This window comes from Leopardus geoffroyi, chromosome D1 (genome assembly GCF_018350155.1).
Source record: "Leopardus geoffroyi isolate Oge1 chromosome D1, O.geoffroyi_Oge1_pat1.0, whole genome shotgun sequence".
NCBI classification, from domain to species: Eukaryota; Metazoa; Chordata; class Mammalia; order Carnivora; family Felidae; genus Leopardus; species Leopardus geoffroyi.
The window spans coordinates 55,691,674-55,716,981 of NC_059329.1; the positions used below are offsets into that span (position 1 = coordinate 55,691,674).

Consider the following 25,308-nt stretch of genomic DNA (forward strand, 5'->3'; position numbering starts at 1 on the left):
CTCTTCTCTCATCTTCTCCAACTTAGCTCATCTGACATAAACGGGTGAGAATTCAGTAAGGAAAATAACCCCATTTCTTATTCTCTTACAAAGGTACAAAGGTCCTTCTCTGGTACATAGGGCAAGTGGGGGTAAACTATACACTTATGTTTATATTGATAGATAGATGTAAAATGATACATCGACATTGGTGCCAATCTATCATCTTTTACCAGCCTCAACTTCAACTTTTTAAACAGTAAAACATTCACCACCTCTTAGTCTACAGAGCTTTAGAAATGCTTATGGTTACTGGGAAACAAACTTTCTGAAACAAGAACAGAGTACAATAAATCTGTAAAATTAGCTAAGGTTTTTGAGAATATAAAAATCCTCTCAATGACCCATGATTCCAGTGCTCATATATCTTGATCTGCAATTTCAAGTAGCTCCATATTCAAGTGGTTCCAGGTTTAGAAAAATCATAGTGGAATGTCCAAGGGTAAGATGATCACTACAGAAATCAATGTCAAAGTGCTACTTAGGTATTATGAGTACAGAACTAAAACTACCCAGTGAAATATAAATAAGCTTTATTTATTTTTTAACTCATTCTATCTATATTCTCAAACACAGTTTTTCTACTGTTGCTTATACACACGCCTACAGGTGATATAAGAGATTCTAGGCAGCATCACTGGTAAAAATGTAATGCAGTATCTTACTACTGCGTTTCACAGTATGCTTTATATGTACATTTTAAATTATATGAGTTAACCAAATCTTCCGTATGTGCTCAACCAAACGGAAAAAAAGGGCGTCAGTGTTGACATTAAAACAACTACTGCTGAAATCATTTATAATGTGACTGAGTAGGAGAAAAACAAATCACATAATATTAAAATTGAACAAGCAAATTCATAAAGTTTTTTACTGATGGAAGCATCATCAGAAATGAATGACACTTGAAAGATAATAAATAAAGAGAATTTCTCATGAAATTATCAGATTATATGGAACATTTCTGCTGTCCATACTCATCTTCATAATTATGACATTAGAATCTTATTAAGAAATGAAATGGATTTAACAGACGATCAACTAAAATCATTTAAAAATAATCCTCACTCAAGATACTACAAATCTCTTCACAGTAATTCCCCAGCATGCAGAAACGTCAGAGAAGACTAATACCCACTCCCGAATAATACAAGAGGTCAGGGCTAGGGAGCTGGGTTCGAAGTCAAAGAAAATGCTTAATGTGGCTGAGGATATGATGGGGAGAAGATCATGGAAGGAGGTCACAGAGTGAACATTCAGAAAACAGCTAAATTGACCTTAACTGGGCCATAAAAACAGGATAAAACAGTCATTTATTTCTGTAAACAACTTTTATTTTTTCCAATGTCAAACTGCTCACTTCTGAGAAAGGATCCCACTCTCCTGCAAAAGGAAAGTCTCCTTTTCACTGAGCGGAGCTTACCTTTCCTCTACCAGATCAGAGTAGAGCGCATCCATTTAACTGGTTCCCCCCCAAACAACAATATTTTACCTTCAGTTATGCTACAAATGGATGCACACCACTTACCTAGAAGGGGAAAAGCAACCTCTGTCCCCTCATCAGTGCGTTCTGAAAAGGATAAGTAAGGGAAGAAATCATAGGTCTTTTCTTCTATTTACCATCTGATAATCTAGTCTATCCCCAGAAGTTAATACTGATTTCCCCAACATACTGCCCTCTGCTTTATTTAGCTTTTTGCTAAGTATCTCTGAAGAAAGATGCTAGATGGCTTTCCATAGTCTTTAACTGGATTTTCCCTTTTGGCAATTTTAACCCGTTAGTCTTAAAAATATCTCCAAAAATGATACCATACAGTCCCTCTTCTGCTTTGGTATTTACATCCTTTAAGTATCTGTAACTTTATGTTCTCTTTTTTAATTACTGAAAACTAACTCAAGACAGGCATTCTTTATATATTGCCTTGTAAGTCATTTCTTCTAACCCCTAATTATTCGCATTACTATTCTCTGAACTATTTCAAATCTCAAGGTAACGAAGTGTCCAAAACAGAAGGCAGTATTCCAGGTGTGGTCTCGCCAGAACACGAGAGAAAGAATCTATTATCCTTCCTGTTCCACTTTTCTATCCATGCCATCCAAAACTCTCATTAGTGTTTTGCTGCCAGACCACATTTGAAACAAATGCCTAATTTGCCTTCCACCAGAACTCCTAAGTATTTACAGGGACTTAAAGTTTCCCACATTTTTTTTCTTTACATCAAAAAAGGTATTGAATTTTATACCTCCTTTCTCCCTTGACCCATCTCCCCTCCCCTCTCCCCTCCAAAACTAAAAAATTTAGATGCATCAAAATATTTATTCTTCTGTAAAAGGTATTTTATCCTCTCTCTACAACTGTCACCCTATATTCACAGACGTTATTTATGGCCAACTTGAAATTTTTTATTAGCTGCCAGTTTGTAACAACTGATTGGTTTTCTTCCCTAGTCATTAAAGACAGGGTTAAGTCCCAAGGACAATGAAAATTTGCTTTCAGAGCAAACTGGAAAAAGATCTAGAAATATAAAAACTATATTCTCCCCAAACAACCATCCCATCAAATCCAGAAAGGTAGCTCTCCTACCTTAATACTACTTTTTAAGAGGACACCTACCAGTAGTGATGTATTCAGCAACTAGTTCTGACTCTACCACAGCAATGGATGGACTCTCAGGAGAATGTCTCTTTTCCTGGGTCATCTGAATAGGCACTGCCATCTGACTCAAGTCAATAGTGGGTTGTCTTGGTTTAGATTCCAATTTTTCCTTTACTGCACAGAAAAGGCAGGGGAAAAGTTAACTTTTGTTACAAACAAGTATCAAAACCAGAGTTGTCCATGGGAATAACGAGCCAGACCTCTGGGGTGCCATGACTGGCAGTGACTAAGGAGACAGTGAATTGAAATGAAAAAAGCAGACTGCTCTATATGGTTGTATGGGCACAACTTATGCAACCATAACCAACAGCCTAGCAAGAAGGACATATGCAATCAGACTAAAATTCCCCATTATGACTAGGCTAAAAAATCGGTTTCCCTTGTACACACTCCTTTTAGAACTACCCTTCTTCAAGGTAGTTCCCGGTATTCTGGAGTTTACCAACCTGAAAACAAAGGGTGAATAGGCAGTATACAGCATGATTTGCTCTAGATCATACCTACCCAGAACAGACAATACAATGACTAGTTTAATGTGATCTATTAAAAATTTAAGATAATCCCCAAAGAAATGTTACCAAGTATTCAATGGCTCTTAAAGAACAAAAATCTTCAGTGTTAGGAAAAAATGACCTCTCTGTTCCTACAAAAATGTTTTATGGAGTGGTCTGGGATCAAGAATGGGTTCCATGGATAAATTTACTTTCTATCTTGTCATTTTTTCTATAAAATCTACTTACTCGGTTTTCACCCTCTGTGAGACATTAATGGAAATGGCTGAGTATGTCAAAAACAAGAAACTAAGGAAATGCCTAAGGCCAAAAGTAACACCAATAGAAAGATTAACCAAAGATACTAAGTGCGCATATTCTTTGGCTAGTGTAAGGTGGATGTTACAACAAATAGTTAGTTACCAGTAATTAAGTCCACTGAGTGATCATTCAGATTATTCCCACGAAGCATATAAAGTGACAAAATCAAGATAATCATTTAAACAAAGAAAGCAAAACCAAACCAAAATAATACCACAGTCACCCCACAAGTAGAGAGGACACTGAATTAGGAATCAAAAGACATGGAGTCTCACTCTGCCACTAACCAACTGGGTAACTTCTCTGGATCTCAGTTTACTTATGCATAAAATGAAAGGCTTGGATGAGATCATTGCTAAGGTCCCTTAAATACTCTAACAATCTTTGACTTATTGTAATAGAAAAGTCAGTAATAACTAACATGGGTTTTGCCTAGTTTATTGAAGATATTTAGTAACTAGAAATACTAGTGGGATCTTGTTAAATGAGGGCAGCTTTGCATGGAAGCTCAAGTGGTTAAATGATACAATGAAAATATAAAGATAAAACCAATTAGAATGCTAGCAAGGGCCATTAATGGTGTTTTATGACCACAAAATTGCCCCACCAATATCAAGGAGGATGGCAGGGGCCCTTCAATCTGCCTCCTACTCTTCTCAAATGGAACTGACATCTATGCTACATCTATCCTTGTGCTTAGAAATGATAGAAACTACTCCCTTCTGGTCAAAGAGGCAACAGGATTGCCCATTTCAAGCAGGAGACAGAAAAGAAAGGGCTCTGCCATTTTTTTTCCTCCCTAACTAGTCTATCCTTTAGTACTCCTGTGCACATCTTATTGAACTGACAAGTAAACAGACTGCAGCAATGATTATAGACCAGTCCAGAGGGGGGAAATGTGCTCAAATAATAACAAAGAAAATATAGCAGTGGTAGTATTTTAGCACAACCCATCTCTAGAGAAAACATGCTTCATTCAATTGAGCATGTGAATTCATACCTGTTGTCTGTTGGAGTTCTAATAGAGCTTTGATTGTTGAAGTAGCTGATTGTGATTCACTGGATACATCCTGATAAATTATGGTGGGGCTAGTCTCCATTGCAATCTCATGTTCTGACCAATCCTGACGCCGGGAAGCAATTACATGAACTACAGGCTGGGAATCTGTTTTATATTAGTTAAAAAAAAAAAAAACCCTATAAACAAAGTTTCTCTTAAAAAAAAACAATTTGTTTTTTTTTTTTTTTTAATCTTTGTATTTATTGTAAACTTCATGCTTTATCTCCCCAAGAGGAATGTAAGCCCCCACAGGGCATATCTTTCATGTCTGTATTCACTTACTCATTCATTCATTCACTGACTCAACAAACTGGGCACCTATATGCAGGAGTCTATATTTGGCATTGAGGATATAAAGGAGCTTACAGAGTAATCAGAGGATGCTCAAGAAGCACACAATCTGGTTGGGGAGACAGACATGTAAAAAGACAAATTACAATTCAATGTGATAATTGCTATAATAAATAGGTGTGCATTTGTCTAAGTAGATGTATGTTTGTGTATAGTAAGAACAAAATGCTGTAGGAGTCTTTATTTTCCCCAATGCATCTGAAAATGTGTTTTGTATTACAACCTGAGCATCCAGTCAACATTACTTATTTTTGGATGGCTGAACTACTGAAAAGAAATCCTGTCCGCCAATAACAAGAATGGATAGATGATCTAGAAGCAGGATGATATAATAGCACACGTATAACATCAGAGTTCAAAGTCTTAGGTTACAGCCCCAGCTCTATCAATTATTCGCAGGTTGAGTCCTTGGGTTTTAGTGTCATTATTTCTAAGTTGGCAATGATAAAATTACCTATCTACCTCACAGGACTTCTTGAGGATATAATGAAATAATATATGTAAAAGAGCTTCATAAACTATGAAGGACAACAGAAATGTTATTGTTGTTGTGTCCTAAAAGTTCTCGATTCTGAGATGTTGTGTTAGTTTCAAAATAAATTAAGGCCCTAATTCAAGGCTTATTATATTTATGCTAAAGGTAGGCAAGTAAATACTAAATGTGCATCAAACGAAGCAACAAATTATTGAGTTTTCCATCTGCAGAATAATCAGGTTGGACTAGACTATTATTAAGCTCCTAAACTCCTTTGTCCAGGACACCATACAGGACAAAAATTATGGAGGATATAGAGGCACAATCCCCACCGCCAAGTTTAGATTACAATGGAGGAGACCTAGAACAAACATACATATTGCTTTGTATTCTTGAGAAAAATCAAATGACTAGGGCAAACAAGACAAATATATAGAAAGAAAAAGACTGCTTTGAATTGGATTAGTCAGTGAAAGCATCACAGAAGAATGAAAAAAATTCATATAAACGAGAATAAATTCAACAGAAGTTCAACCTTCTTTGAACCTTATATTTTTGAAAACCACAAAGCTGTCCAAACAGATTGGGGAAGGCAAAATGACTCTTAAAAAGAAAAAAGCCTTCCCAAAGAAAACAAAATCAATATACAATAGCACTGGAATTTTTAATTACCATTAACAAACTGTATTCTCTGCCCCTCAAACACTGAGTAGAATATATGCCACACCAGGGAGGTATACCCTCCCCCCAAATTCTAGAAGACTGAAGGACACTATCCTACAATGCCAAATGTCATGTGATGCACATAACAATTTTTCTTTACTCATTCTAAGTAGACAATAGAACTTACACCTAAAAGAACTAATTTTATTAGGGAATCATTCTTTTTATAAAACCTACGTTCTCAAATTTAAGAAATTCTCATGGCAATGTAAGTATTCCTTGGCTAGGTGAGAGAACCTACAGGCACGGAATGACTGCAACCCAATACTGTAACATTCACTGAAAATCCAAAAGAAAGCAAGAATTGCATCTGTAGAGAGATAAGGTAGAAATAGACTGAGAAAGGAAAACAAATTTCCACATGGGAGCACCTGTCAGAGACATCAGCGCACATAACATTATCCTGTGGGGAGGGACTGGGGAGATGGTTCACTCTTTCTGCCCACACCCAGAGAATAGCCAACCATCACACAGTATCACTGCGGCAACTTTAACAGCTGAGACAAAGAATGAGTGTGTGAACCTAGATGTGAAAACCATTCCTTGAGTGATTTTCCTCTCTACTCTTGGCTTCTTCTTAGACTAGATAAATCTACGGCCTATTGAGTCTGATGCTGAGGTCAGGGTGCAAAAACCGAGACACCAAGAGCCTGATCTCACAGTACCATTTGATCATGAGGATGGTGGCCCGCTAACCCTCACATGTCTTTCCCCATGGGTCATTTAACAAATATTTCCTGGACATCTACTACCTGTTAGGTACCAGAAATACACACTGTACTGTTATATGCAGAGGCAGATCAGGCATCTCTGTGGAAGAATGCCTCCTGTGACTTTACCATAAAAGGCCTATAACACACTTTCATAGACTAGTAAGACCTCTCAGCTAGCAGGGATCTAACAGTTCACTTAATGCTATCACCAATCCTATACTAAAATCTTCACATATCCCCCACCAATCAAGAAATTGCCACACCAGGGGCACCTGAGTGGCTCAGTCTGTTGAGCGTCCGACTTCAGCTCAGGTCATGATCTCGCACTCTGTGAGTTCGAGCCCTGCATTGGGCTCTGTGCTGACAGCTCAGAGCCTGGAGCCTGCTTCAGATTCTGTGTCTCCCTCTCTTTCTGCCCCTTCCCTGCTCATGCTCTGTCTCTCTCTGTCTCAAAAATAAATAAAAACTTTAAAAAAAAGAAACTGCCACACCAGAGAACTCACTACTTTCTAATATAGTTTCCTTCCATTTCTGCAGTTATGACAATGAGAAAATTTTCTTATATGAAATGGAAAACAGGTCTTCCTGTCTACCCAGTGGTTCTAGTTTCCATCCACATATCCACAAAGATCAATTCTTTTCCCTCTTCCACATCACAGTTCTCAGGAAAACTGACAACCCCCATGTCCCCAACCCAATCCTCATCTTCTCTTCTCCATGAGAAATGTCCTGTTTCCACTGACCATTCCTCATATAAAATGATTCCCAGATGCCTTACGCATCTAAATCATCCCTTCTAAACTAAACCTAAGATGTCTATGTCCCTTCTATGATATAATATATACCTTCCCTCTGAAGTACTGTCCTAAAACCCAAGGCCTTCACAGTACGTAACTGCCTAGACAGCATCACTCAAAATGTTTCAGAGAACATTAGTTCCTCAAGATGTTCTGCAAAAGGTTCTATGGTCAAAAAAGTTGGGGAGTGTTTTACATTATATACACCACTCTTCATTTTTCACAATATATATTAGCACATAACGGCTCTGAAAAGTTCTGTAGTAAGTATGTTTTGCCTAACCTGGATTTATTCCCCACCCTCACCGTAATCTACTGAGATCATAAAGCTTCTGGAAAAATCACCCTAGAAACAAATTTGTGACCTCCTTAAAGTGATGTCTTATGTATTTTTTAAAGTGATGTCTTTTGGGGCGCCTGGGTGGCGCAGTTGGTTAAGCGTCCGACTTCAGCCAGGTCACGATCTCGCGGTCCGTGAGTTCGAGCCCCGCGTCAGGCTCTGGGCTGATGGCTCAGAGCCTGGAGCCTGTTTCCGATTCTGTGTCTCCCTCTCTCTCTGCCCCTCCCCCGTTCATGCTCTGTCTCTCTCTGTCCCAAAAATAAATAAACGTTGAAAAAAAAAAAAAATTAAAAAAATAAATAAATAAAGTGATGTCTTTTATATAGGATACAGGATGCATTTCTGTATTTACCTCATACCTTAAATCCATCTTAAATCCCTACTCTTGGTTTTCTCTCCTTGTTCTCTTTCATTTTACTTCATATAATCTTGTATTCTACCCAATCCACCTTAAAACCTTCTGGAAATAAACAAAATATAAATAATCTTTATATTTTTCTTTCTTTTTTTAAAATCTGGGGGGCACGATCTTGGGGTCATGAGTTCAAGCCCCACGTCAGGTGTAGAGATTACTTTAAAACAAAATCTTGGGGCACCTTGGGGCGCCTAGGTGGCTCAGTCGGTTGAGCCTCCGACTTCGGCTCAGGTCATGATCTCACGGTTCGTGAGTTCAAGCCCCACATGAGGCTCCCTAGTGTCAGTGCAGAGCCCATTTTGCATCCTCTGTCTTCTTTCTGACCCTCCCCTGCTTGCGTGCTCTCTCTCTCAAAAATAAACATTAAAAAAAAAAATCTTAAAAAAAAAAAACATCACAGGAGTTCTTTTTAACTCTTCTTACAACATTTTTGTAAGTCTCAAATTACATTAAAAGAAAAAGTTACCAAAGCAGGGGAGGGGCAAAAACTACAAAAGCAATATAAAGGAAAAATGAACTGCTATGTAGTGCTTACATTTCCATTAGGTTTGATCCTCGTATAGTTTGAAAACCAGCATGATCTTAGACTGACCAAAATCTTTATCCCTTTCTTTCACTTTAAATCATAGCATATATATTCCCAGCTCCTGGTCTTTGTGAGAATGCACTAAAGACAGTAGCAGGGGGGTGTGGAGGGGGGAGGAATGTAGATTATAATAACTGGCTTTATAGTCAACTATATTAGATATACCTATTCTGAACTGAAATTTTTCCATATTACAGAATATTCTTAAAAGAAAAAATGTGATGATATAGAACAAATAAAAATACATGAAACCATGTATAATAACAGACTGAACAGCAGAAAACCTTAGACAGAATTACTTCCAAAAATAGCCAAACTTTTGTCCCATTCTTAGAATGAAAACTGAAGACTGCCTAATGAAATGGCATGTTTGGGAAGTAATGATTGGCTCATAGCTCCCTCAGATAAAGACTAGCAAATTCAAAGGAGAACCCTAGATTATGGATATAAAAACATCTACTGTTCATGTTCCCCTCTTAGCACCAACTCATGAGCTAAATATTTTACCTACTCTCTATAAAAATATTTCTCAAGGGAAAAAATGGCTAGTATTATTCAAGGAACCAGAGGCTTAAAAATAAAAGAGGGAAATGCAGCTGATGTGTTGAAGTAAGAATGGAATCTGTAAATATCAAATCATTAAGAAATAAAGACAGAATGAAATAGATAATAAGCATCACTCCATGGTGACTAGTACAGAGACTAATTTATAATCAGTATAGAATGATAAACTAAATCTCAGTAAACTGATTCAGAAAATATTACTATCATTGATAATATGCTGAAGAAAACTATCTACTTTGTAAAATGAGTGCCATATAGTTTGTTAAAATCAACGTTTTTATTTATTTTTAATTGATGAGTTTTCAAAGACCATTTCAAATGCTATCTCTTTTGTGAAGCTTTCTTATCCTTTTCTCACTGGAATGTGAATTTTTAGCCTTCGGCATTTTTGTTTGTTACTAATAAACTTATTAAACTACTACTGAAGTTATACATGTGTATTTTTTAATCCCCTACTCTAGATTTTAACAAGAACTATATTTTACTCAATGTTTACAGGGCCTAGCACAATGCTTAGTATGTAGTATAAACTAATAAGTAACTGTCAAATTGAATTAATGGATTAATGGAATAATCAGCAATATGAACCATGTAAGCAATCTGAATTTCCCACTAATCTGGGAAGACTCCTTTAAAGAATTAAAAAAATAAAAGTGCACAATATGAAGAATCTGCAGTAGAAAAATGAAGATACCTAGAAAGCACTCCTGAGAGAATAATGGGGAGGTGAGGAGAGGGAATGGAGTGAGAGAGTGATGACCAGGGGAAGATAAACAGCTTTGCTTATTAGATGCATCCGAGCATACAAACAAGCATAGGCATAAATACACCCACCACCTGACAATAAGGGCGGTTAAGGTAACTGATAGACATGAGTATGAGATTTGCAGGTCTCAAAGCTTATGATTAAAAATTTATTTCAAGAGACTTCCTAGATGAACAACATAATTAAGACAGCACTGAGGATAAAGAGCTTCCCTACTCTGGAGTCTGGCTTCATAGCTCCTTTCTTATAATTAGGACAACCATACAGTATCATCTAAATTAGGAAACCTGTGAGAGCGGAAAGGCATGCTATTAATAATTAGGCTAGAACAGATATAAACTAGGACTTGTGCTATGCAAACTGCAATGTATGGTCACTCTATTTATAGCCCACTCATGGCCCACCTCTGGCCACTCTGATTCTTTCTCAAGGTTCAACAATAACCATTCAAAAGACACATTTACTTTCCTGCATACTTCTTCTTACCCAGAAGGAAACAAAAAGAATCACAGCACTAGCCAGTTTGATAATACCTACCTGTCAAAATCATCATCTAAAGTTTACCAATTATTTGATGAACATCATGCCATGCCATCATGAACACAACGGTAAGCCTTACCAAAAACAAAACTTCAGCTCACTGATTACGTATCAAACAAAAGAAAGTAAATCAAAAGACTCCACAAGTCAAAGCACACGTTTGTTTGAAATCCCTATATGCAACTATTTCGGAACTAGGGTACTATGTTGGTAATAATTACGATAAGTCAGGAGTAAAATGGATCTTACCTTGGGAACTTTGGGAGGACTCTGTAGAAGAGGAACTACTATCTGTATAACTCTGTGGGTCTTCTTTTCCCTCTTGAATAGATGAATTACCAGCTTCTGCTACCCTAGATGCTTGCTGTAATGTTTCTGTGACCAGCTGCCTTGTTTGTTCACTAACAACTGTGGCTTGAAATGTCACTGGTTTGGGTTTAATAAGAACCTAGAAGAAAAGCAGAAATATACCCAGTTTAAATTTTAGAGCACTATTTAAAATGCTAAACTTCTAGTCATGAACTAATATTTTCCCGACATGGGAAAACAGCATTCTGTACATTAATTATGCTTTGGGCACAGCATTGTTTATCAAAGACTAATTCCATCTATGAACAAATTACAGTCAAGCCACATACAACATTTTAAATGGTACATGCCAGAATGGAACAGCCATAATTCTGACAAGAGGCTCTGTCCCTGTTTTTTCTTGTCTATAATGACTTCAGAAGTCATTTACAGTCTGTTGGCTATACACTAGAATGACAGCCAGCCACCCTCCATGGATTTCAGAATGCCTAGATTCCCAATGGCACATAACAGTCCAGAATTTCTTCCTTCTGAACATTTATTTTATTTTTTTGAGAGAAAGAGTGAGAGGCAGACAGACAGCGCATGAGCAGGGCAGGGGCAGAGAGAGAGGGGGACAGAGGATCCAAAGCCCAATCATTTGGGCTCTGTACTGACAGCAGACAGCCCGATGTGGGGCTCGAACCCATGAACCATAAAATCGTGACCTGAGCAGAAGTCGGGAACTTAACCAAGTGAGCCACCCAGGCACCCCCTGAATATTTATTAACATAATAAAAACAAAACCCTAGTTTGTTTAAACCACCATTCTTCAGGTTTCTTTTCATTAGCAACCAAATGAAATTCATAATTGAGACACCTGTGCAAAGTAAATATGGTTGGGACATAAGTCACCTTTGAAGAAATCCCAGGAGAAACACTGACTTACACAACTATCATTAGAAGCAATACGGTACAATAGATCAACTCCTGGCAAAGGTCAAAACCATAGACACTAAAACAAATAAAATGGGAGAAAAATTTCAAACTGAACTATTCTACTTCAAAATTTGAACTCTAGGAGTTGACTTCAATTGGGTGCCTGGAATGAAAATGTTAACTCACCACAATTATTTTTATTCTCCATATGTAAGATTCTAAACCTTTCTGGACTCTTATTAAGTCACTCATTCAAGAATTCAAGAATGAAAACATGGATTATACTATGACTTAGATGATGGAGCAAATGAAAATTGTTACAGTTGAAACTTAAAGGCAATTTGGACTTATTTCTAATCACAAAACTTATTTGTTTAGATATGCAAACTATTTGATTATGATTCTGAGGGAATGCATTCTAAAAGCAAATTAATACCTTTTACAAAAATTCTAGGATACCATTTCTCAACCAAAGCTGACATTACTTCCTTTCATATTCTCACAAAATAAATAGTACCCTGGCAATGTAAGATTAAATCCTGAGCCTCAATTTTCTAGGCAAATTTCCAGAAAAATTCCCTTATCTTCTATTGCTTGACAATTGAGCAGTTCTCTAGCTTCTTCATTATTTAGGTTTCAAGTAAAATAAATTTTATAAGTAAATAAAGTGCTTTCAAAGGCCATATTAGCTTATAAAAAACACTTTTCTTTGAGAGATTCCAAACAACTACCACTCTCTCTCAAACACCTACTTCTCAAATAACAATACCTTCAGCAAATTTTATTCTAAGGGAGTTTTTTTTCTCCAATCTTTGCTTATGACATGGCACAAATATTCAGATACCCACCACCCCCCAAAAAGTACTGAAGAGAAAAACACACATTTTGAAAACAGACAATTACACACATTTGGTCATAACTTTTAACAATCTTATTTTTTTAAAGATTACTGATCTTTTCATTCAAATTTCTAACATGGAATTTTATAAGTTTGAAATATACCAGAGCCAAGAAAATTCATCATATCTTACAGCATACCTGTGTTTTCCCTTGCTGCCCATAAACAATTTTTGTCGGGATGATTTTAGCTGCTGGTTGAACTGTGGAACCTATTCCTTTTGGCTGAGTTACAATCATTTTGGTGATGGGTCTTGTAGCAGTGATAATAGCTGGCTTTGCTCCTGTTGGTACCGTCTGAATAGTCTTTTCTCCCTAAATTAAAGTCAGTGAATATATGAGATTTCTATGTATTTCAATCACAAAAACTGTCCTTTTACTGAAAAATCGCAGAGAGGTTTTACCAGGATGATAGGAACAGGAATGTAAATGAAACAGCAAAGTACAATGTTTCCAGGTGATCACAAATCCTAGACTTAGTTGAGATGGTCCTAGAAGTCCTCTGCCCAATTTTCTGTCCAAAGAAGGCACTAATCGTTTCCTGATGAGTGAATTTTAAAAATTATCTCACACGGGAATACTTACTACACCATTCCATTCATAGAATATATACATTAGAGTAGTCAGGAAATTATAAAAGAATAATTATAGAGATTATAGGTCTCCCTCACCCCAACATTATCTTCATTTTCTAATTTACCCGAAATAAACACTCATGTAACAAAAAATTACTGTGCATTATACCAGTAGCTAAATGTACACATATAAATAAACTAAGCTCCCCAAATACAAAATTATAAGGCTAAATAGCAGAATGTCTATGTGTAAAAGCATGGGCAAGAGAGGAAATTAGCACATATTAACAATCTTTCTGAGGTTATATGGGAAAATTAAAAAAAACAACAGTGCATTTCCCACATTTTACTATTAGCATGTTACTAATATCACTTTAGTCTATTAACTAGGTAGCTTAAGCCCATTAACTTTTCACCATTTTTTGTACTTTTGTCTGCTTTATTCTTAAGTACCATCTTCTGGTCATTTATAGAATCAATACTTGAGCTTTCTTAAATTAAATTCAAAGACAGTGATTTTACTAAATTATTAAAATTTTACAAGTTAAAATCCATAAAACTGAAAGGAAAAATGTTCACCTTTTTAGTTTGTAACTTTCAGTCATCATCATCTAAATGTGTGGCCATCCAACTTAGTAGCCATAAAAACAAAGCACCCAGGTGAGCTGGCCAAAGGTAATCAATTTAGAACGAAATATGATTATAAAAATCACAAGTTTAACTATCTGCTATAATAATCTAAGGAAAATATAAAGTGCCTGTCAATCATATTATTACTTATTTTAATACACACACACCCTTCACAGCAGCTTCTTTGGGAGGAGCTCTAATTCATTTGCCAACAGCCACTAGTTTTCAAGTGGCTGTGCCTATCTATTAAACACCTTGACGGGCTTGGTCCAACTATAATGACCCATTCAAAGCCTATCAAAACCAACTAGCAGGCTATTTTTAAAAAAATCTCTTCTGATGTATGTGTGTGGACATGCCCAGGTGAGCAAGCTGTTGAGTAGAGGAGAATATACATATGTGTAGTCTTATGCTCTGATCTGCTTGTTTTACTATCATTTCCTGTGTCAAACTGTTGCTCTTAGGTATCATGTGGCAGCTAGGATTCATACACAACTCTTCAATGTTTGTGACCACAGGACTTAGAGTACATGGCATCCCATCTTATATATCAAATTCTATGAAGTTGCCAAAAAAACTATAAAAGGGTTCTGAAAATCTGAATTCTCATCCAGGCTTTACTATTGGCTTACCATGTGAACTCACACTAGGAACAATCTGTGTTTTCCAGCATGATGGAACTATCTAATGCCAACATTTTAAAGACTGTGATGCCTAGGAAACTACCAGAGATCTGCAATGAAGTACAACATTCTTTTTTTCTAGCAAAGTAGGGACATTACCAAGCCTAAATAGTTAAGCACCACAAGTAATAACAATAAGAGAAAAACTATTTATTGGTGACGTCCTATGTGCCAGGCACTGTCCTAAGCACTTTCAAAACAGCTCCCAGTTACTGAACAAACTCACTGGTAAAGATCATAATCACCAATTTACCAATGAGGAAATTAAGGATGAGAGAAGTTGAATAAATTTGCCAAAAGTCAAACTACAATACAAGAGACAAAGCCCAGGTTTGTCTAACTCCAAACCTCTGCACAATTGCCTTCAGAACTATAAATTAATCTGTTATTTGCTATTTTTTTTGACTAGCTCAAAGAGGTAAAATGAAAGTAAAACCCTCTCAATTAATTTTCTTAATCCTAAATATCTCACTTGGCCCAGCCGAGGCCCATACTAGGCTTATGTCTACTGGCCAGAGGCAGGAGTAAAATTGTCCTCTAACAGAGGTTTCCCTGTAGTTAAGGCAGTGGAATCTTCCATTTGGACCAAGCTAAGCATCTAAATCATGGTCATAAGCAACCCAGTTATGAGCAACGTGTTTTAGGAATTACTGTGAAAAATGGCATCAGTTAGTGGTGCTTTAACAGTTATTACATCACAGTAGTGGTAAATCAAGCATACAGGCCATTGTGGGGTTCTGAAGTCCTTAGGCAAATATTTGTATAGCTGGTTTTTAAAATCCTCAGTGGACTGCTGAGTCTGCAGTACAAGCTCTTACTTACTCCAGCATTTAGCAATGTTGTGACAACGTTTTTGCCCGGGAGGCCTTGAATGGTCGTTCCTTTTCCTGTAGTCTTTTGCACAACAATCACATTGGGCTTGGAAGTCATTGGGATTGTAGTGATTTTGGTAGTCGTTCCTTAGAGAAGGGGGGAGAAAAGGAGGCCTGAGTTAAGGACTAGTGATATTTGGTTATTTCTGTTTATGTTGTACACAATTAACACACGTAGTCCGTGTCATCCCGAGATGACATGAAGGCTGTCATGAGGATGAAAATGAAGGCTCGGAACAATAAGCACAAGTTGTCCTAGAATGAGAGAGTGTTAAGAATTGACTTTTACAGCGGTCATCTTTTTGGAATTTGAAAACCTACACACCAAAATCAGAATCTAAAAATATCACTATCATTTTCCCCATCAATATTCCTCCCCTAACTAGTTAACTGAAATCTAAATCTGTATTCTTTGGGGCGCCTGGGTGGCGCAGTCGGTTGAGCGTCCGACTTCAGCCAGGTCACGATCTCACGGTCCGTGAGTTCGAGCCCCGCGTCGGGCTCTGGGCTGATGGCTCAGAGCCTGGAGCCTGTTTCCGATTCTGTGTCTCCCTCTCTCTCTGCCCCTCCCCCGTTCATGCTCTGTTTCTCTCTCTGTCCCAAAAATAAATAAAACGTTGAAAAAAAAAAAAATTTTTTTTAAATAAATCTGTATTCTTTGACAAACACTTCCCCAAACCCAGTATTATATCTATTTTTGACTGGTGTGATGGGAAAACTCTTCTAAAAGAATATAAAGAGAGAGGTAAATACTTATCAAAATTCACATAACATTGGACTCTTGAGAAAATTTATGAGAATAAGCCATTTATATTTGTGTGATCAAAAAAAATAAACACTCAAAGACCAAGTCACAGATTAAACATGTGCTCTTGTTATCTGCAGCACTCTGAAGAGTCTGAGGATGACATCCCAATGTGTATATTTATACAAAAAAATTTATATTTTCAACAATTAAGATCTATTTCATAGACCTGTATCTACTGAGCCAAACATATTATCACGCCCTCTTCCCCACATCCTTCCACAATCTGCTTCTCTTATACCTATCAAATTTGTACCCTATATTCTTCTGACTAGCATGGCTGGAAATCCTGGTACAAATCTTGCCTTGTCTTCCCTGTATCACCCAAGAAAACAAAAGCCCCTTGTACTCCACACTCTATCTTTTTGTATCACCAATTCCTCAGTGCTTAGCACATACTGTATGGCAATTACTCAGTAATAGTTGTTCAGTCGAGTATGTGAATGAACTCAATCTGTCACCAACACGTCTTCTTTCAAAATGTTATTGATGTTGACTCAATAGACCCTCATCTCTTTTAGTTTCCCATATTTTCTCCCTATTGCAAGTTTCATACAAATAGATCTGAAGCTCCTGTTATATCAAACATCCTGAAAAAAATTTTTTTTGTCATGTCAAGAACCCAGAACATTGGTCAAATTGGTCAAAAACCTTCCTAGGGCAACTGGCTGGCTCAGCTGGCAGAGCAGGTGACTCTTGATCTCAGGGGGTGTAAATTCAAGCTCCACGCTGGGTATAGAGATTACTCAAAAAAGCGAAAAGCAAAACGTCTTCCTAATCCCTATTTTATCTAGTTCTAACTTTCCCTCTTAGGTTTCAAAACCCTGTATGAACTGACCCTTAATCTAAAAATTTGATCTTAACCCATGGAGGAGGGGAAGGGAAAAAAAAAAAAAAAAAAAAAAAAAAGAGGTTAGAGTGGGAGAGAGCCAAAGCATAAGAGACTCTTAAAAACTGAGAACAAACTGAGGGTTGATGGGGGGTGGGAGGGAGGGGAGAGTGGGTGATGGGTATTGAGGAGGGCACCTTTTGGGATGAGCACTGGGTGTTGTATGGAAACCAATTTGACAATAAATTTCATATATTGAAAATAAGTAAGTAAATAAATAAATAAATAAATAAATAAATAAATAAAAATTTGATCTTATTTGTTCCAACTCTTACCCTACAATACATGCCACACACTAGTCTAACAAGTAACTTCTTCACTATGGCTTCCTATTATCTGTCACACAGAGCCCAAATTCCTCTTAGGTTTCCAGGTTCTGTCAGACTTTAATTTGCAGGATTATCCAATATATACCTCTCCTTCAGTATGTTGGTTTCCACATTGGTCCTTGAGTGTATGAGTCGCAATGCTACCTCTGTGCCTGTGATTTCCTCTGCCCATGAAAACAGGCAAGTCACATTGTTCTTCTATAGGCTTGCACATCATTTATCAAATGACTAAGCACATAACAGGTACTCATTAAAAACATGACTGATTAATATGTTCCTAAGAAGAAAAGTTAAACAAAATTTTATTCTTTTCTACCGGAAAAATTTAGCATTCCTTACTAGAGTTTTAGTAATGAGACTGCACCAAGAATAAGAATATTCTAGTCAATTGTTGGCAATTTTATTACTTCATATATCATTTTAATATATTTGCCATCATCTGATGTCTTGTCAGTCCAAGGCAACACAGTCAGGTTACATAAAAACGCACTTTTATCCACACACTAGCTTCACGAATGTTTTTCCCTGTATCTGTAGTTTCTGAACTGTAAGCTGTTAAGAGCCACAAAAACCACACTGCCCATTATTCACATCTATCAACTTCAACTCTTAATTAACTCCAATCCCTCATACATGATTGATTGTAATGACTCCTTCAATAATACAGCCTCATTAAATACTTGGTTAATAAGGGGTGCCTGGGTGGCTCAGTCAGTTAAGCATCTGACTTCGGCTCGGGCCATGATTTCACATTTTGTGGTTTTGAGCCCCTCTGTGCTGACAGCTCAGAGCCTGGAGCCTGCTTCGGATTCCATGTCTCCCTCTCTCTCTGTCCCTCCCCTGCTTGTACTCTGTCTCTCTTTCTCTCTCAAAACTAAATAAAGATTAAAATATATATATATATATATATATATATATATATATATATATATATATATTTGGTTAATAAAAGAAAGGGTTTTTAGAAAGTAAGCATTAAAAACTATCTCAAGAAGTGCCCCTGGGTGGCTCAGTTGGTTAAGCATCCAACTTCAGCCTAGGTCATGATCTCTCAGTTCCCAGGTTTGAGCCTCGCATCAAGATCTGTGCTGACAGCTCAGAGCCTGGAGCCTGCTTCAGATTCTATGTCTCCCTCTCTCTCTCCACCCTGCCTCCACTCATGCTCTGTCTCTGTCTCTCTCAAAAATAAATAAACTTGGAAAAAAAAAAGCTATCTCAAGGAAATGTTAGCCAAGCTTTAACCAAAGTACAAGGACCACTTTTTTGGCAAACCTTGCTTAACAAGTGAATTACATTTGTATCTAAGTCACCATCTAATCCTTTCCATTGCAGGGATCTATCAATTTTTGAGACAGTTGCAAACCAAGTTTACCAGCTTTAACAAAATGAGGGGGGAGGATGTTAGAAAACAGAAGAAAAAGGCATAACATAAGGAAAAGCAAATACAGTGTCATTTTAAAATGGAAAAGTTTATAACTAGAATTATCAAATTATAAAAATCTAAAGTTCCAGTGAGCATATTTCTATATTTCAATTGATAACTATGTTATAGTTATTCATTTTTTTAAAAAGGTCTTCCTCTACACTTTCACAGTAGTCCAACTACAGTTCTCACATCACAACAGAATGTATAAAAATTCATTTGTTTAGCATTGCATAGGGCAGAGAATGCATCTCATGTGCATCCCCTATGTATCACAGCCCCCTGCCCAGAATTTGGCTCATAGACTATCAGAGAACCCACTGTCTATACAGTCTCCACTTACAAAGACTTAAGATACAATGGGTGCAAATTACTCTTAAGTCACATTTGGATCATGGACTATGATACTGGATGCGTTCCAGGGATTTCTATTTAAAAATACAATTCCTGTAAAAATGTGAGCAGTATGGTAGGATCGCTTAAAGAAACTAATTTAATGGCCCAGATTTTACTATTCAGAGATTTTTTTTTACATCACCCTGACAATTTGGTCTCCTGGGTAATGGTTTATGTTGCTTTGCTCAAAGAATGAGCAAACGAACGAACGAATGCAAAAGATATATAAACACCAGCTCCTTGCCTGAACATTGTACTAAAGATCAAAAGAAGAATAAAAATCAAGTCTTGCCATTGCCAAAGGTTCTCATAATGTCCTTAGAGTCAAGGACTCAATGTCCTAATGAGTTCATCTCCAAAGGATCCAATCTTCTACATAAAATAGGCATGGTTCCTTTACCAACCAACCCTCAACAAAACTCACAAAAAAACTTACATATCTGAAAAGCCTATCTATATTTACACATAAGTATCTGACATGAAGGAGTTAAATAACTGAAAAAATAGTTCATATCTTCCATTTAATTGCTTATTCTGATGAAAAGAAAAACTTGACCTTTCTAGAAAGCACTCTGGAAGCATGACCTTGCTTTCCAGAGGAAAGGAAGTAAGGACTTCACATAATAATTTACGTATAATGATGCTCATTGCAGGATTATTTATAATGACAAAAAAAATAGAAACAATCTAAAACATTCAACAATGAGAAAATGGCTAAATATGGTGCATCAGATAAGGAAACCCCGTGCAGCCATTAAGTGGGGGCAGAGGAGGTGTCAAGATCCATTTAAAAGAATAGGAAAATAATCCTATCCCATGAAAAAAAGGCAAAAGCTGATTATATTAGATCTCAATATAATTTTAAAAACATACATATGACATATATACACACATTTATAACCAAAATAAATGAATAGAAAAAGGAATGAACAGAAATATATACACATATTTTAACATACTTCTCTGGATGGTAAAAATTGTGGGTTTTTAATTTTCTTTGTATCTTTCTGTATTTTCCAATTACCCACAATGAGAGGAAAGTATCATTTTTTCTTTTTAAAGCCTTCTATTCTTACAGGTAGATGTCTGGGTATATTTTAAGAAAACCATTTCATTTTTGTTCAGGGGGTAGGGGAGTGGGGTAGGCATAGATTCTAGAATGCAGCCTTTAATTATGAATTATCTAAACTCATCCAACTAGGTTTACCAGCTTACTAAGAATAGACAAGCAGGGACTGAAAACTACTATGAACTAACCTGTAATCCCACAATCATGGAATAACAAAATATTATAAAATAAGAGAACTATCTTTATAAAGAATATTGCTATGTAACATAAGGATCAGTTTAGAGCAGTCAGAAATGAGAAATTCCTTAAAATAAAAGGGTCAAACAGTGAAGCAGAGACAGACACAAAACAAGCTCGATGCAATGAACAGCACTGTTTGAACTGTGTGCCAAGTATATCCTACGGTGCAGAAAAGTTTAAGAACTCTTCTCATGTATACCCAATGTACTTGAAATACCAACTAACCAGGAGTTGCTTAATATTTACATGCAAATGTGGATAAAATGTATACATGTACAGGGTATACATCTCACCACCTCTCTAGGAAAATGTGCTTTCTTGTGCTGCTCTAACCTGGTACAAAAGCCTCTAAATCCTAAAGAAGGTCTGAAAACAGCAGCCTCATGATATCTAGACATTCCTTCAAGCTGTAAGTTATTATGAATTCATATATGAGGGGGCGCCTGGGTGGTGCAGTCGGTTAAGTGTCCTACTTCAGCCAGGTCACGATCTCGCTGAGTTCGAGCCCCGCGTCGGGCTCTGGGCTGATGGCTCAGAGCCTGGAGCCTGTTTCTGATTCTGTGTCTCCCTCTCTCTCTGCCCCTCCCCCGTTCATGCTCTGTCTCTCTCTGTCCCAAAAATAAATAAACGTTGAAAAAAAAATTAAAAAAAAAAAAAATTCATATACGAGTAAAGAAAAACCATTACGGTCATAAAAAGTTACACACCAATGAAAAATGATCACTTTTTGAAAAATGTTTTAGAGAATGTGCTCTATACCATTTAAGATACTGTCATAATAAATCATAATTTGAATTTTCACTGTATTATTTAAAAAATCCTCTTAAAGCTAGAGTATGATTCTTTCCCTACTGGTTTCACCCTCCTCAGTTTGGCAAACGTTGGATTTTCTCACTTACACTAAAAAATAGAGCCAAAATTAGCAGCTTTAAATATAGTGCGTTACGCCAATACCATGCCCTGCTTTGTTTTTGTGGCTTTTTTCCTTTTCTTTTTTTCACTCCCTCAATTATCAGCAATATCGTATACTGCCAGGAATGTCAATCCCTTCACTTTAAACTGTTAGAACAACTCACCTGGGGCATACAAAATATGGCTAGTCTACAAAAATGGCAGACAAAGTCCACAGGGCTTACTTGATGAAAGATTATTTACATCATTTTAATTAAAAAATAATAATGAAAACAGATGCTGTGTTAACATTCTACTTCAGAGTCTACAACCCAAATACTCCAGGAATTAATGAGCTGATAAAAACCAGGTAAGATTTCTGAATACTAATAAATATTAGCTTTCACTATCTGGGTAAATTGTTTTTTAAAAGTAAACTATCAATATAATGGTGAAAAGAAAAGCATTGAAATATTTTTATTTTTAATAAGCTAAAGTGACATTAGTAATTGAAATGATGAGATATGGTTCCCTCAAACATATTTAGATGAATAAACCCTAGTTCTTTCGTCCACTATGTGGCTTGTGTGGTCTTGAAGAGGTCAATTTCCTCTCTCTAAACTTAAAATCTGTCTGTATCTGTAAAGTGCAGGTGAAACCAACTTTTCGGATTTATCAGTTTGGAAAGGAGTGACAAATGGGAGAACACTTTGTAAATGAAAAATCACTATGCAAATGCAAATCATAGTATTTCTATTCTGATTGAAAAAAATTAAATGTTCTTTCTGTTTTAAAACTATCAAAAGCTTAATGTATGAAGATTTAATATTAGAAATAAAAACTATACTTAAACACTAAACATCACGACTAAAAACACAGCTCCAGATTTCTAAGCAGAAAACTGAGATCAGACAGAATCCTTGAACAGTGAAATATGGTTTTTCCTCTTACTGTTACCTATACCTTCAACATATTTCAGATATACCTACCAGAAACTATATTACTGCTAATTATCTTGCCCCCCAAGGTAGCTAATGATTTGGGTACTACTGTAATGATGCTACCACTGGTAGTTTTCACATAGGTTGCAGCTCCTGGGGTTGCAGCCATCCGACCTATGGATGGGCTCACTGTTGGCCGGGTATAGGTTGCCTGTGTGCCTATAAAAAGGGAAAAGCCAAAAGAAAAACTTGTCATTACTTATAGAAGAATGACAATTTACACAGTTTAACTATAATTCAATGTAATCTATATTGCTTTAACTTGAAAATGGAATTTCAAGGTGTCAAGACATTAAGTAACAATTTATAGCCAATTTTCAATGCACATAGCAGGAACTACAGCCAAGTCAATTTGAATTAACTTTACACATAAAATTTTGTGATGTGTCGCATCAAATTACTAACCCCAAGAAAAAATATAACTAACTCTATTCCTTTCTTCCACTACCCTTCTTCCACTAGTTTTATGCCAAAAGAAACTTAAATTTAATCATCTTTCCTGCCAGAGCGTTTTAGATATTTCTGTTATAGATTTTAAGGTCTCTGCATCTGTTTCATACTGTCTCAGTGCCAAACCCAATGTCAGCACTCAGCAAATAAGGCAGTATTGTTTGCTTAAAATTTTATAAACTTTTACTATTTTGTACTCTGCTACTCTCTAAATATATTTCCATCTTTTAAAGAGTTATTCCATCATTTTACTAGAGATTAAAGTTCAAGCTGCCAAGAGTTGCCAGGAATATTTCTTTTAGTCTAAAAAGTTCACTATTTACATATTTCCTCAACTCTAACTGACCCATTAGAGTATTTTTCTTCATGTCTCTCAAAGGATTTTACACTCTTTCCCACTATTCCAAAGACTTTTTTCTTTTCCCAAACAGGAATTAAAAACTAAGCAGATGAGCCCATTGTAGTTTCCTACAAATACAGTAACTCAGAACTACTATTCCTAAGCAAAGAACTACTAGTCTGGGGGAGAATGAAGATGACTGAGACTAACATCTTCAACAGAAAAAAAAGTTTCATAATAATGGTCATTGTGATAACCATTCTCAACAAACCCCACCCCACAAAAATGCTTTTTAGCAAGACATTTAAAAATTTTTAAATACAATCACTGCCCAAAAAAGGCGGAGGGGAAGAAGTTAGGTAGAATTAGTTTAAATTCCTTATAAACATACATCTGCATCCAAAAAAAAAATCTAGTGCAAAGTAAACATGCTACAAATGTAAGGTGAATCAGTTGAATTATAATAACAAAAAATTTTCCATTTAAGCTTTTGCTCTAAAAATAGGAATACTTTTTCTAACGTAGATACAAAGGCACAGACAGACACATTATTATTTTTCACTACCTTTCGCTAATGGAAAGAATCATACATATATAACACTACTATCTTTATACCAAATGGGAAAAAGTTTTGGGGGAAGTATGATAAATGTAATGCAAGAATAGTGTTTTTTAAGCCAAGGCTTTGTAGAGACAGCAAGTAGAATTGTTGTTGGGATGAGGGGGGAGTGGGTGGAGGGGAGATGGAGAGTTACTGTTTAATGGGTAGTTTCAGTTTGGGAAGATGAAAAGGTTCTGGAGCCAGATGGTGAGGATGGTTACAAAATAATGTGAATGCAATGAATGCCAATGAACCATTCATTTAAAATGGTAAATCTCATGCATGTTCTCTATATACCACAATTAAAAAAAAAAAAAAAAAAAAAAAGCACATCTGAGAGTCAAACAGATCTGACTGAGTTCAAACCCCAGATCTGCCTTTTATTGGCTGTGTGACTTTGGGCAAGTTTCTTAACATAAGTCTGTTTTGCTGCTAAAAGTGGAGATATTAAAGTCTAAGGGAAATTAAGTGTAATGTCTATACAAACCTTTACATCCTGGCCCATAAATGGTATCTTTATAAACTTGAGACAGATACCATTTTACACTCTTTAGATTCTATCATCTAAATATTGGCTCTTCTCAAAAAAATCTGGTAAGAGTTACACAAATTTAAAATAACAGTAATGACTAATTCTAATATAAATTAATAGTAATTACTATTGAGCACTCTGCTGGGGACTTTACATACCTGATTTCCTCTCATTCTTATAATAACCTATAGTACAAGTATTGTTGTCCCATTTAAATAGACCACGGAAAAGATTACAGGGATTAGTAACCTGCTCAAGAACACAAAGGATGGTACTATCTAAAATGTCCTACACTGTCACTTCCTTGGGCATAGCCTGGTTGCTCCCATATCTGAGCAATACGGCATCTTGTGCTTCTCTCAGTCTGAGCAATGTTTACTACATGGCAATGTAATAGACTCTCAACAGTGAGATCCTTGTGGGCTAGGAGACCGTGTTTCCATTCCCTCAACAAATCCTGACTAAACATATACTCCAAGACCAGCTCTCTCTATATACGGTGAATAAAACAGAGATGGTCCCTTATCATGGATCTTATGGTCTAATTAAGTAAACAAATCAACAAACAAGTAGTGAAGTACTTAGAAACTGTAGTATGTGCTATAAAGGAAAAGAACAGAG

General features: G+C 36.4%; 1 protein-coding gene across 31 annotated transcripts in view; it reads right to left on the reverse strand.

The window, feature by feature from the left end:
• Positions 1 to 25,308, reverse strand: part of EMSY (EMSY transcriptional repressor, BRCA2 interacting) — an 89,002-nt gene that overhangs the window by 10,909 nt on the left and 52,785 nt on the right. For 16 of the 31 annotated variants that reach the window (XM_045483944.1, XM_045483920.1, XM_045483943.1 and 13 more), the window contains 7 exons: positions 22,753 to 22,923; positions 15,672 to 15,808; positions 13,103 to 13,276; positions 11,087 to 11,285; positions 4,508 to 4,672; positions 2,654 to 2,809; positions 1,568 to 1,609 (listed from right to left, as the gene is read on the reverse strand). In XM_045483944.1, the coding sequence (XP_045339900.1) occupies positions 1,568 to 1,609; positions 2,654 to 2,809; positions 4,508 to 4,672; positions 11,087 to 11,285; positions 13,103 to 13,276; positions 15,672 to 15,808; positions 22,753 to 22,923 (1,044 nt within the window). The remainder of the gene's footprint in view (positions 1 to 1,567; positions 1,610 to 2,653; positions 2,810 to 4,507; positions 4,673 to 11,086; positions 11,286 to 13,102; positions 13,277 to 15,671; positions 15,809 to 22,752; positions 22,924 to 25,308) is intronic. The other 15 variants (XM_045483938.1, XM_045483937.1, XM_045483946.1 and 12 more) reach the window with 5 other exon arrangements.